This window comes from Pleurodeles waltl, chromosome 4_2 (assembly GCF_031143425.1).
Source record: "Pleurodeles waltl isolate 20211129_DDA chromosome 4_2, aPleWal1.hap1.20221129, whole genome shotgun sequence".
Taxonomy (NCBI): Eukaryota; Metazoa; Chordata; class Amphibia; order Caudata; family Salamandridae; genus Pleurodeles; species Pleurodeles waltl.
Window position 1 is genome coordinate 196,787,941 of NC_090443.1, and position 14,799 is coordinate 196,802,739.

Below are 14,799 nucleotides of genomic sequence, written 5' to 3' on the forward strand. Positions count from 1 at the left end.
ATGTGTGTTTGAGGGGTATGACATATGCCTCATTGTATGGATGTGTGATTGTGTGTGTTCGTTCTCTGGTGTTGATATATTGTGTTGTGTTGTATGTATTTTAATTGTTTTCATTATTTATGGAAGCCGATATTGCGATTTTGATTGGGATTGTGCACAACAATTTATTATGTACTTTTATGGCTATTTTATATTTGCTGAATAAAGTTGTGTTGTATGTATGATTTGTCAAGTGGAAGTGAGTATTGTGGATTCTTCACGGTGCTTCTGAGGTGTTGCGGTTGTGGTGTCATTTGATAGGGTTGTTGTGTGTGACTGTGCCGGTGCTGTGTATATGGGGATTGGTGTGTGTTTTTGATGTGTATGTGATGGCCATAGTGTGTGTATTATGTATGTGCATGTGTGTATGTGGCTGTGTGGGAGTGTGCGAGTCAGTGTGAGGTTACAGGTGTGTGTCGCCCTCGCCACCGGTTCCGGTGCCGGCAGTGGATTGGCTGTATTCTGTTGGGAATACTGCTGTAGTCTTAATTTGGCGGTCTTCTCCGCCAGCCTGTTGGCGGTACGACCGCCAACATGGCGGTCATGACGTTGCTAAACTCGCAATGACCCCTTTAATAATGACCGTTGCTGGCTGCTGGTTGGTGCTGCAGGGCAGGAGCCCTTTAAACTTGAGGACGCGCTCCCGCTTCGCGGGAAGCGCGCGTTGCTGGCTGCTGGTTGGTGCTGCAGGGCAGGAGCCCTTTAAACTTGAGGACGCGCTCCTGCTTCGCAGGAAGCGCGCGTTGCTGGCTGCTGGTTGGTGCTGCAGGGGCAGGAGCCCTTTAAACTTGAGGACGCGCTCCCGCTTCACGGGAAGCGCGCGTTGCTGGCTACTGGTTGGTGCTGCAGGGCAAGAGCCCTTTAAACTTGGGACGCGCGCGGGCGGTGCCCGGGCAAAGCCCCGGCCAAGGGCGGGCCCGTCCTTCGCCTGTCATCGCCAGGAAGAGACTGGGCTGGGCCCCCCCCCTTTCTTTTCCTCTTCTTCTTTTTACTGGAGGCCCTGTTTTATGGCGAGCCGCTGACTTAAGGAAGGCAAAGAGGAGCCCTCGCCAGCTGTGATTTGGGTATTTAAAATGTATTTATTTTTTAATTTGTTTGTCCCCTGTACCCTGCTGATTAGTATATACGAAATACGCGCAAGGCGACAGTAAGGCCTACTGTGCTACAACTTGAGGGGGTGTGGTGTGGCAAAGGTTGTGGCTGGACAATTTGAGCCAAGCAGGCCCTGAGTATAACTTGGCTTTACTTCTCCCTAGCCTGGGGCACCAAGACTAACACACCTGTTAAGGAAGTATACGGCCCCTCCCCCTTGGATAAAGGATTAGCTTGTTTAAATGGGAAAACGTAAGGGAGACAATGGGGGAAGGGAACCCACTCAGGAGGTCCCCCCACCTAGTTTAATAACAAGCTACCTAACTTCAGTAATGGGCGCTATCGAGACAGAGATAGGGAGAGTAGAAGCCACTCTAGAGTCGTCTCTTGAGAAAGCAGGAAAGGGTAGGGGGGAAGGAAGGACTTTGCCTGTAACATCTTTATTAAGCAAGTCTAAGATAGGTAACCCTTGCGTAGCAACAGAAATTGATTTAATTACTCCTACAACTCCAGAGAGTCCACCTCCAAAAAAAAGCAGGCAAGTAATTCCCCCCCATACTGCAGTAACCCCCACATATCAAGTTGGATCTCCAGCAGACAGGTATGACCTTGGAGAGCCCCTTCCAGGAACTAAGAAGAACAAGAGGAAATGTCTACCTAACACTCAAAAAAAAAATATATATATAGGGAAACAGCCAAAAGACTGTAAAAATTCGGATTCAATTACAACCAGTTTATTTCAGATTGAAGATCAACTTAGAGACATAAAAAAGCTGTGTTCATCAGTTCTGGAAAGAGTGGCTATCCTTGAGCAGAAGGTTGAACTTATAATAAACATAAAACCTATACCATCGAGGGCAGAATCTCAGAACAATCACTCCGTCCCTGAATGCTTACCAGCTCCGCCAATTCAACAGCATCGAAACTATAGATTGACCCCTGCCCAAAACCCAACCCAAAAACCTCTGAATTCAGAGGTACTCCAGGATTCTATAAACTTACAGTCTCAGTGGGGTACAACCAAACGGGAAGGCTTAGTGGGACATGAGATTACAAGAACTCAAGTAGCCTGCCCGAGGATCCCGCTGGCATGTGCCCCCTATATTTTAATTTTGGAAAATGTCCCTATACTAGAAAATACTCACCCCGAATCCCATGTGTCACTGTTAAATAGAGTGACTCACTGGGTAGGAAAACACTCGGGAGGGCGGGTCGATTTTCAAAGGGACATTTTAACTGTAAGAAGGGTCCCTTGGGTTGGCTCATCCCCTAAAGCATCACCCAGGGACTGCATTATAATAAACGTTAGGAGTCCCTGGGTTGTCAATGCTCTGCATCATCATCTTTTGACTATGAGACCATCGGCAGGGCCTATAAGAGTACAACGTCTGACTAAGTTTACCTCCCTGACATCAAATCCATGTTATCCTGATTCAATTCGTCCTGGGAATCAGAATTTCAGCAAACCTGGTCTCTCTGGCTCCCTTGAGACTGTTTTGACATTGTCTAACAGGTATGAGCCTTTGACTTCACTAGAGCAGTCAGATTGACCACTAGTAATCAAGCCTTTTTTGCCAGGCCCCCTGGTACAAATATATTGCCACAGTCCCCCTCACAGTCTAAGGGAGTCCCCCACATATATGACACACAGGGTATGACAGCCCTAGGGATTATTTCCTGGAATGTTGCAGGTTTAAAATCAAGAATTGGAAACCCTGACTGGATAAAATTAGTGACGGAAAATCTTTTTATCTGCTGCCAGGAGACCTGGCTTATAGAGTCCCCGCATATTAATGGCTATACCACATATAGGCGGTCATTCTGACCTTGGCGGGCGGCGGAGGCCGCCCGCCAAAGTCCCGCCGTCAGGTTACCGTTCCGCGGTCGAAAGACCGCCGCGGTAATTCTGACTTTCCCGCTGGGCTGGCGGGCGGTCGCCTTCAGACCGCCCGCCAGCCCAGCGGGAAAGAGGCTTCCACGATGAAGCCGGCTCGGAATCGAGCCGGCGGAGTGGAAGCTGTGCGACGGGTGCAGTTGCACCCGTCGCGTATTTCACTGTCTGCGCAGCAGACAGTGAAATACATGTAGGGGCCCTCTTACGGGTGCCCCTGCAATGCCCATGCCAGTGGCATGGGCACTGCAGGGGCCCCCAGGGGCCCCGCGACCCCCCCTACCGCCATCCGGATCCCGGCGGTCGGACCGCCGGGATCTGGATGGCGGTAGGGGGGGTCGGAATCCCCGCGGCGGTGCAGCAAGCTGCGCCGCCGTGGAGGATTCAATGGGGCGGCGGTACACTGGCGGGAGCCCGCCAGTGGTGCCGGTCCGACCGCGGCTTTACCGCCGCGGTCGGAATCCCCATTGGAGCACCGCCGGCCTGTCGGCGGTGCTCCCGCGGTCCTCCGCCCTGGCGGTCTTTGACCGCCAGGGTCAGAATGACCGCCATAGTGTTCCTGCAACTAAGGCCTCCGCAGGTAGAGCTAAGGGTGGTTTGGCTACCTTTCTATCTGTAGAGGCAGGAGGGATGGAAGCACGTGTTGTGGGTACATCCCCTTTTTTTCTGGCTTTATCTTTGAAATTAGCAGAGCCATTTGATATACTACTGATCAACTATTATAATAACACCTTTGATAATTCTGATATAAGTGTGGTCAGTAGTTTGGAGATGTTAATACATACGGTAACAACTCTTAGCAAAAAGGACCTAAGAATAGTCTGGGTTGGTAATTTTAATGCCCATCTGTGTGAGCCAGAGTTCTTGGATTGCTGTGGACTTTTGGACGAAAATGATAATCCCATTCAACATTTTAAACACTCCCCATATGGGAATGCCCTTAATTCTCTGATAACAGTTAATTCTCTTTTTCCCCCCACACCAGTTATTAGAGGGATACCAGCATTTGTAAGGGGGGATACTCACACTACTATTGACTATATTATTTATTCTAGAGAGTTATCCTCTCTTGCAGGACAATTTAGGGTGACCCCGACTTGTATTAGTGACCATAACCCCCTATCTATCGTGATTAATTTAGATCTGACGAGCGATTCAAGAAGAGGGAAGCGACACCCTGCTATGAAGCTCTCATCCCAAAAAAGGACTCACAATTAAATGGGGAAAGATAAATAGTAATACCTTTTTTAAAGATTTATTCCTGAACAGATGGTCAGATGTCATGACATCCCTGGACGAAGATAGGGCCCCCCATGAAATCGTCCGTGCATTTTCCTCTCTGACAAAGTATATGGCGGAGAAATTACAGCCCTCTCACGCTAACAAAGTCCATGGCTCAAGATGGTTTAACCATGCATGTGCCACATCCTTAAGCAAGCTAAAGAAAACAATCAATGCATCTCCCAAAGATCGACAAGCAATTAAGATTGCTAGGAAAAATTATAAAGAAGCACTTACCAAAAGGAAAGTCGAACTAAGTGAATCTGCGTGGGAGGAATTGATGGTTGCAAGTAAAATCAAAGACACAACTGCATTTTGGTGTGTGCTTAACTCTTCGTTGCTGAATGATAAGCATGAGACGCCCATGGACACTGTTATTCCAGGAAAGACTTGGGTGGACTATTTAAAAAAAACTTTCGACATAGAGTTAAATGTTCAATCGGAAATGTTAAACTGTCTGAAGTTTGCAGGAAATGATCAGCTAAGTTTTGCTTTTAGCAATACTATAAGTGTGGATGATGTTAAACAAGCCATTCAAGATTGCCCCTCTGAAAAAGCCCCTGGCCCAGACAGAATCCCTGCCGATTTATATAAAGCACTTCCAGATTTCTGGGGACCACTGCTTACTAATGTTTTGAGATCGGCTGTGGTAGGCCCTCTAGTAGACTCTTGGAAAGAGGCAATCATCGTCCCAATTTTTAAGACGGGAGATAGGGCAGATCCCTTGTGCTATCGCCCAATTTCTTTATTGGATAGCTCAGTCAATAATTTAGGTCGAGTGATCCTAAACAAGCTAGAAGAATGGGCAATTGAATCTCACTCCCTTTCAGAAATACAATTTGGCTTTCGCCCAGGTGTGGGCACAGTAGAACAAACTCTTAACTTGACTCTTATAGTTCAGAAATACACCAAAGCCAAAAGGGGTTGCATACATCTAGCATTTATGGATCTGTCCTGTGCCTTTGACACAGTTAACAGGGAGAAATTGTGGAGGATCATGCTGGGTATGGGCGTGGATAAAGATATAGTTATATTACTTAGTAAACTTCACGCCTGTACAGAGGCGCGGGTTCGCTACTCCCGGGAGGGATGTATGACAGAGAAATTTCCGTCATCAAAGGGGGTCAGACAGGGATGTGTCCTCGCCCCTTTTCTTTTTCTCTTGTATATAAATGGGTTAGAGAAATTTCATTCTGAATCAGGGAAGGATTCCCCAGTCATCAACAATTCTCCAATACCTGTACTCTTGTATGCGGACGATGCAGTACTGATCTCAAGGACAGCAAATGGCCTCCAGACTTTATTAAACGCTTTAAAAATTTTTATGGGGAACCTCAGTCTTAAAATTAATAGAACTAAGTCATTTGTGATGAATACCGGACTCAAATTAGCAGAAACAAAAACATTCATTTTAGATGGGCATGAGATATTTAAGGATCCACATTTTACGTACCTGGGGGTCCCCATTGATGTAGATTTTAATTGGAATTTTTTAATTAATATACGTTCAATACAATTCCAAAAAGCCATTGAAGCTGTTTTTAGGTTTGCGAAAAGACTCCGACATAAACCTGTTAAGGAAATGATGACTGTTTTCTCTTCTAAGTGTCTTTCTATTGCAACATTTGGAGCTGGGGCTTGGGGGCATGCAGAATGTACAGGACTTCAGACTATAGAAAAAAAAAATTAAGAAGGTTATTAGCAGTCCCTCAAACTACATCAGTAATGTTCTGTCATAAAGTAGTAGGTTTGAGATACATATCTAGCTATATAAAACTTCAACCTGTAATATTGTGGGTAAAAATCTTGACCAGCCAGAAGCGTTTTTATGTAGAAAGGTGATACAGGACTGTCTCCATTTGTCACGATCTTTGGATATACCCTGGCTTAGATATGTTTATCTCTCTCTCCTATCATTAGGATTAGGATAATTTTTTCTTAAACCTGATACTCTAACCTTCTTGATGTCCTGTCTTGTTAAAGATATATTCTGGCAGAAAAATCAGGCCACGGAGCCACCCTCTGGTGTAATGAGACTATGGATGAGACATGAGACACAACAACTCCAACCAAAATTGTATTTGACCATTATTAATCACGAGCGACAAAGGTTTTTACTTACAAGGCTACGTTTAAATACTTTACACTACTTGGTAGCATTCCCAGTATGTGGAACCTGGTTTAAGAACCTCCCTCCTTGTTGTTGCGATGGAAGGACATCTCAAAGTACACTACATTTTATCCTTTTTTGCACTTTATACGCTGTTCCAAGAAAAAGGTTTTTACGTCCGTTATTCCTGTCTAACAGTATTAGAACTAGCCAGCTTGCTTATTCCCACTTACATGATTTGGGAAATATGGACATAATTCAGGCTGTGTTAAATTTCATACATGCTGCTCACGGTATTCGGAAATGTATTAATAACGTCTTTTAGGAATTTTTATGATTAAGAAATTTGTATGTTTAATTTATTTGATGTCTTTTATGGTCTTTTTGCACCGAATAAAGTAATGAATGATGATGATGATGATGATGATGACCGACAAGTTAGCCAATATAAATTATTAGGTCCTATCTGAGGGGGTATAGTGTGCAAAATAATTATGGACTCAAATGCAGCCCAAAACATTACCAGTGGCTGAGATTAATTCAAGCATTCCAGCCATCACTTTTTGTATATTACAAGTAAAGAAGTGGCATTTAGAGAACACTGTGGTCTCCGCAGAGCCAGAAACGTGTGCATTCCGCATGATTTCCAATATTCGTAGATTTGTACATTTAGTATGTTGTGTGAATTTAGCCTTTAATTCGGTGTGTTCCTGAATTCCCAGGACATCAGTGAATAGCTGAATGTGAATGACATTGTATATGAAGATATCCAGGAAGAATCATTTTTAAAATATTTAAAACATAACCAACAGAGCCAGTTTGGGGATAATAGGGGCTGTAACGGATACACCAAGTAAGCCACTGAAATCTTATTGATAAATCTATTGCTGACAGGTCTTCAATGATCCAACCACCTGGGATCTCATCAAATATGACTTTCCCTGTATTACTAAAAAGTTGATCACTGACAGATGACCACTGGAAAATATATTGTTACATTTCCAGATAAATATGAAATTGTGATTATATGTTCAAGCTAAGTCATTTCTTTAATTCATCATATTAATTGGGTTTAAAATGAAATATTAACCATTGCTGTACTTGGCCTAAACAGCTGCAGTTATTGAAGATGGTGGTGATTAAACTACAGGCACCAGGTAATCAGCGTTGAAGTAAAAAAGCAGAGTCAAATTCGTTGATGCCCTACCTTCAATTCATTTTCTTTTTGCTGCAGTGACGCAGTCAGTTCTTGCACCATGTCCTCCAGACATTTAATGCGCTTGTCCTGCTGATTTTGCTTCTCGGATGACAACTGCTGAATCTGGGCATCTTTGGAATCTAGCACCTGTGAAAGCTGCTGCAGCATTCTGCGCACGAGAAGAACCAATAGTCAAATAACATTGAAAATAAATCCTGCAATTTCAGCACAGTGCAGCCTTCAATGAGACTTTTTCTCTTCCATTGTCTTATATAGACATACGTTTAAATTAATTTCCTCTTCATGGAGATCAAATGTCTTGATTTAAATTGTACATTCTTTTCACTGCAATGGTGTGGAGTTTGATACTTGTGCAAATGATGTTATGAGCACATTCAGTGACATTTGACCGAAAATGGCGGGTCAGGTATCAACATTACCAAAAGCCATTTTTGCCACATTACTAAGACATGCAAGGATGTTTTTCGGAATAAAAAACATTGTGTCCATCACATTGTGGCTGCTTGTAGTGTCGTGTTGAGCGTGAAAGGAAAGACACCAAACCAGCATTTGGCCTTAGGTAGTTTTCCTCCATACAGAAAGACCCACATGCAGTAAACAGTATAACCCCATCCAAAAAGTACTCATGATCTCGATACCTGCAGCAAGCAGAACGCTGATACCAAAAAACATACAAGACATAACCATGTACATCCTATTAATACATTCTAGATTCAAAGAAATTGAAAAAAAAACAATTACTAAATACTTTAGCACCTTCCCCTTTCAAAAACAACGAAAAGAAACCAACCAAAAAAAGTCTAATAAACTATAAATTCATTACACTTTCGAGGAAAAGCTCCGGCCTACTTGGGGCCAAGAGTCTGAACATTTTGAACAAAATGAGAACTGTCACATTTATTGCATGTTCACAATGTTTAGTGACAGAGCAGTCTTCCTCCAACTAGCTCCAAACACCACTCCTGCTTAAATTGTTAGCATCTTTTTGCATGTTACTCTGCACACATTTATTTCTAACACTATCAGCACCAAAATCAAAGCTTATTGGTTCTATTACTTCTGGACTGTGGACCTGATTTCAGTCTTGGCAGAATCGGTCCCACCAACACTTTTCTGTCAAATTTACCACACTGGCCTTGGCGATCCGCCCATTCTATTTTGATGTTGGCAGTCCCACAGGTGAGATGGCTCGAGTCCCATCGACTCTGCCAGAAATCTCCACCTGGGTCAAAGGCGTAATTGGATATAGTGGCAGGCGACGGTACTGTAGCCACTTTTCCCGCCGAGCAAATTACAATGCGCCTTCCTGCTGAGGCAACTGTGGTGTATTAACTCCAAACCTGAGCTGGCAGATTGGAAGGGACATGAGGTAAACACTTACCTTTTTTCCTATTTCTACTTCTGTTTTCGACTGGACCTGACTGAACAAGACCTGCCGTTGCAACTGTACCATGTAGGAAACATGACCCCGCCGTCACCAGACTCGAATGTCAGCATTACATATCACTAGTTTACTTTGTATGGTCACTTAACATTAGCTCGGAACCAGTACAGTAATTTACATGTTACAGTAACATTTTTAAAAACAACTTGTGCCATGCATATGGCTGTAAAACATCTGTGTCAGACATAATTTGGAGATACACCTGTATATAAAATAAATACTTACACCAAAATAAAAATTGTGTATGTCATCAATTTATCACCAAACTAATGCTTGCACTAAAATAAAAAGAACATCACAATTGTAAACTATGTGCATGTGTGTACTTAGGAATGGGACCTGTCAGTGAAATGTTGTGCTTCCAGTTGTGAATGTGAATCAGTACATGTATATCACTCGAACAACAATTCCATTCCAATGATACACAATGTGTGAAAGTTAGAATCAGGTCATCAGACATATACTCATCTTTCCATGTATATTGTTTTGGCAGTGTAACTCATATGTGACAGTGAAAAATGTTTGGATGGTATAACTTTTCCTGGCTCTGTTGCCCTTCATGTGTCTCCTGCCTATAGTCCAGGGGTTTTCTCCTCAATAATGAGCATCTGTTGGGCAAATATCCAGAACCTCTAAGCTTTTACTTGGGAAGGGTGGGAGTGGATTAGCTGGTTGAGGTACAGGGAGTTGTTGTGGGTAATGTGGTTGTGTCTATATGTGTGCCACTTGCATGTGGGTCTAATGTTTGTTGTGTATGTTTGATTGTGTGTTGTGTTGCTGTGTGGAATATTCAGGTGAGTGTTGTTGTTCGGTTGTGGTCTTTGTTGTGCTTTTGTACAAGCGTGTAGATGAGTGTGTCATTGTGTTGGTAGTTGTAGTCCTGTGTACATGAGTGTAGTATCAATAGCGTTTATGTTGTGTTTAGAATGTATGGCATTGTGTGTTTCCTGCCTGTAAATGGTGTGTTGTGGTGGAATAGCAAAGGATCCTGATGTGCGTTGTGTAGTGGTATGCAGGTGGACACATATGGCTAAAGTAAATAGGGTGTTTGTTACTTTTCATAACCACTGCCATTGAACAATATACAGTGGCACCTGCAATGGGTTCCATACATAACCCGTTGTACAGAAATCCGCTGCAAGAACACCACCTGCAGAACTGTAACATCTAAAAATGGTCAGCGGCCTGATGGCTATGAAGAGCACTGTGATGAGGCGGTCAGCGGTTCACCCCCAATACATCTAAATACAGCAGTCGAAACTCAATCGACTTGACAGAGTATATGGGACCGCCACCATGGTGGAACAGTGGTATTCCCACCACAATCTAAATCAGGCCCTAAGTTTGTTTTCGGAATGATCTCAGCCGGAGTGTCATTCACATGAAACATCCCTTTTGTTACACCAACCTTTCCCTTCCAGAAAAACTCAAGATTTGCTAGCCTTAATAACCTTCAGAGGTTCTGAGAATTTGGGCAATTCCTTCTTGACTTTAGTGGGTGTTTTATTAGGTACCCAATCTCCTGCATTAGTTAATTTTTAAAATGTTTTCTGCCTATCAAAAGAGGTTTTGTACATCCTTTGTTTCTCCACTACTTTTCTTTTGTCTAAATCACTTGAAATGCAATTTTCATTAACTATTTTTCGGTGTTTCAACCATTCAGGGAGCAAGTTTGTTCTGGGCACCCTCTCCTCAGTAATACAAAACCAGCCACACCAGAAATGCTGTGAAATGTGATGTTATAAATACATGCTTTCTATGTCAAGTATTCATTCACCTTCAAGCTACTTTCGACAGCAGTTTGCACACCATCTTTCAAGAAATGATTCACTCTCTCTACCATTTGAAGAAGGACGGTGAAGATCCACCCTGAAATGGTTGATATTGAAACTATTCACAAACATCTGTGCACCCGCTAATCCAAATTGAGTGCCATTGTGTGTCAATTGCTTTTGGTGCACCTTCAATGGAAAACACAGAAGACAACAATTTTACAATATTCTCTGTGTTTGTTTCACTTAACTTGCAGAAATATATCCATTTTAATTATAGTTAGTGCAAGCATTTACCTAAAATCCCAAGGCACTATTTTGAGTGGCCTGTGAAGGTCCAAAGCAACCTTATCTCAAGGAGTCTCCTGTCTGATCTAAATGATTCTCTGTTGTCTTCCAATTTATATAAGAAGACAAACATTTTGGACATTTGTTGACACAGTCACTGACATGTTTACCTATGAAAGGCCACCAATAAAACTGTTTCAGCTTCTCGCAGGTAGATATAATTCCCAATACTCAAATCAGACACAACATGCAAATAAAATGTATATGATTGGGTAAAGATTTCTCCTTTGACCACTGTGCAAAACAGGCTTTTTGCAGATTTCCCCCAATGTTTTGGCCTGTTTTGGACTATCGTCTGCTGGTTTTCAACTTTGAGGGTGTACTAAGGTTTGCTGTCAAGTCCTTGGCAACAGTGTTCTTTCCTTGTCAAAATAGTATGTTTAATTGGGAGTCCCCAATTGGCATGTATTGACTTACTTTTATGTCCCTAGTATAGGGTACCCTGGTACCCAGGGCATCTAAGGCTGGCTGTCCACACAAGAGTTGCAGCACTGGTTGTGCCACTGTATGTGTGATAACGTGAAAACACAACGTTCATCTGCCATTGCAGACTGAAGAGGCTGTGCACACTCTGCACACCCAACTTTGCCACTACCATGAGTGTCAAAGTGCACAAGACCCTTAACTATATATGTCTCCTCTTAGGCAGGCCTATGAATCCCTAAGGAGAGGAGCTGTACATTGTTATGTTAAGATTGACATATATTTTTGAAATGTCTGTACAGCAAAGCCCTATAGTGTTAGTGTTTGATAAGGACAGTTAAGTAGCCTTATAAGGTAATTGCAGGGTTAACAGCTGACATTCCAATGTGTCTAACTCCTGACAGAGGTCACCTCCTCATGTTATGTACGATATCAAATTAAAGCAGATATTAAATGTGACGTAATTGTGCAGTCAACATTTATGTCAAACTTAAGGGTGGCCACTTTTGCAAAAGTTGTCACCCTTTCACCCAGCTGGTCCAATGACTTTCCAGAGGCACTGGGACTGCGACAGGTATCTGCCCAGCTGGGGAAACTTGTGAATTACTTTCAGGCCAGGAACAAAGGGTGTAACTGCACTGTAAGTTTGACCCCCTCCCACAGAATGGGCTCTACAGGATGTTAGCCCAAAAGGCAGGCATCAAAGGAGATGCTGCCTTTGAAGGACTGCTGCGACAACAGTCCTGCTCAGAAATCCTTTTATTCCCCCTAGACAGGGTAGAGCCAGGGCCAAGGAAGGGAAAACCGGTTTCAGATCTGGTTTTCAGTGGGCATGCAGTCCATGGTAGCCACAGACCTGTAAGTGGGCTACCAAGGGTCCTTACACTTAAAGAAGACTTCAGCCATGTTGTTTGTGGCATGCAAGATGCACTTTGGGATAGCCAGATGCCACACATAACCGGAACTGTGTCACCAGATAGGAGGGGAGCTACTAGCCTGTTGACTAATGATCGCGTTGTCCTCTTGGTGCACTTTACTGAAATATAATGGGCGCCCCTCACACTCGAGACTTCAGTACTTGCTGGATAACAACCAAAGAGGAGAAGAAGACTAGTTTGCACCCTTTGGAAGTGCACAAGAAGATGCTGCGACATTGGAGTGACTGCATCTGCTACACTTTGGGCTAGTGTAGTTTGGACCCTGTTGTGTGTGCTTGGCTCAGGGAAACATTGATTCCCAGCTCCAATCTGAGCCTCCAAGGGTCAGTTGGCTGGCTCCCCAGAATTTTACTGGCGACATTAAAACTAAAAGAGACCAAGCCCCATTACTGGTAGCCACCATAGATGTTTTGCTGACAATTTGGAAGAAGTCCGAAGTTGCAACAGAGTATGCTGGATCTGTGGGTGTTGGTTGTGACCGGATTTGTCCACCCCAAGAGACACTAGCTCCCACCAAAAATTTACACTGTGACTTCTATGTTGCAAGAACGAAAGGTCTGCTTCGGCAGCCCTTTGAACCCTGCATAGAGGACTTTGTGGGACCCAAGATCAATCAATCAATCAATCAATCAATCAATCAAAGAGATTTATAAAGCGCGCTACTCACCCGTGAGGGTCTCAAGGCGCTGGGGGGACGGGGAGGGGTAAGAGGCTGGGAGGATCACTGTTCGAAAAGTCAGGTCTTGAGGCTCTTCCTGAAAAGAAGTAGGTTTTGGGTCTTGCAGATGTGGGTTGGGAGGGAGTTCCAGGCTTTGGGTGCTAGGTAGGAGAAGGATCTGCCCCCGGTGGTGGTGTGTCTGATGCGGGGGACAGAGGTGAGGGAGAGGTCGGCTGAGCGGAGGTGGCGTGTGGCCGTGTGGAAGGTGACTCTTTCGTTGAGGTAGGCAGGGCCTGTGTTGTGGAGTGATTTGTGTGTGAGGATGAGGATCTTAAAGGTGATCCTTTTGTCTATGGGGAGCCAGTGGAGGGATTTGAGGTGTGGTGAGATGTGTTCGTGTCGGGGGAGGTCCAGGATGAGTCGTGCTGCTGAGTTCTGGATGTGCTGTAGTTTGCGCTTGAGTTTTAGTGTGGTGCCAGCGTAGAGGGCGTTTTCGTAGTCAAGTCTGCTGCTGATGAGTGCGTGAGTGACAGTCTTTCTGGTCTCTATGGGGATCCACTTGAATTTTTTTTTCAGTATGTGGTGTGTGTTGAAGCAGGAGGAGGTGAGAGCGTTGATTTGTTGGGTCATCGAGAGGTAGGAGTCCAGGATGATGCCAAGGTTGCGTGCATGGTTGGTGGGGGATAGGTGCGGGGCCTAGCGTGGTGGGCCACCACGAGGGGTCCCAAGTGTTTTTGTGTGGGGCAAAGAGGATTATTTCGGTTTTGCTTGAGTTGAGTTTCAGATGGTTGGCTGTCATCCATGTGGCGGTGTCGAGGAGTGCGTTGTGTAGTTTGGATTTGGCAGTGTTGGTCCGTGGCCGAGTCACCCTCACTCACCTGTGGACCGAGGACTTGACCAGACTTCAGCCAAGTGGACCGCGCAGCATCTAAAATCTATTGAGAATATGTAAGCCTGCATCCCTCAACATCAGGACCACTCCATAGAAGCCAATGGCTGTTGTCCTGTAAAGTTTGGAACTCGCTCTAAAAACCTTCTGGTGACCAGGTAACTATTCAAAGGTTTCTTTCAGGGCTCCTAGACCTCTATCCTGATAGATTTGGTCACCAATCCTGGGTCAGAGTAGCCAAACCCAGTGTTTCAAACTCTTACAAATTTTTCTAAAGTTTTGACTTCCCAATGCTTGTTTGCAGTTGATGTCAAAGATTGTAAGTGCTCTAAAAAATCATTTCTACTGAACCCTTCAGTGGGGTTTGGTCATCAAGGACTCAAAGAAATCATACAAATATGCTCTATTTGTATAAATTGTTGTGGTGTCGCTTTCTTGTTTGTCGACTTTCTTATTCTGTTATTTTGGTGCTGTTAAATGCCATACATATTGTTCCTTTGCAAAGCCTTGCTTCTCTGTGCCGTAGCTACCAAAAAGTTGAGCTGAAGGTTAAGTAAACAACTCGGACTGAACCCAAAGAGATAAATGTGAGTGTTCTGTATGGTAAGGCACTAACACTATCATACAGTACAGCCATGTTCTTACTGCCACCCATTCTAAATGTAATGCATAACTGAAAATGTACTCCAAAACAC

General features: G+C 44.0%; 1 protein-coding gene across 1 annotated transcript in view; it reads right to left on the reverse strand.

The window, feature by feature from the left end:
* LOC138292460 (myomegalin-like) overlaps positions 1-14,799 on the reverse strand; it is a 469,734-nt gene that overhangs the window by 14,522 nt on the left and 440,413 nt on the right. Inside the window, exon 5 of the mRNA XM_069231078.1 lies at positions 7,621-7,780. Within this exon, the coding sequence (XP_069087179.1) occupies positions 7,621-7,780 (160 nt within the window). The remainder of the gene's footprint in view (positions 1-7,620; positions 7,781-14,799) is intronic.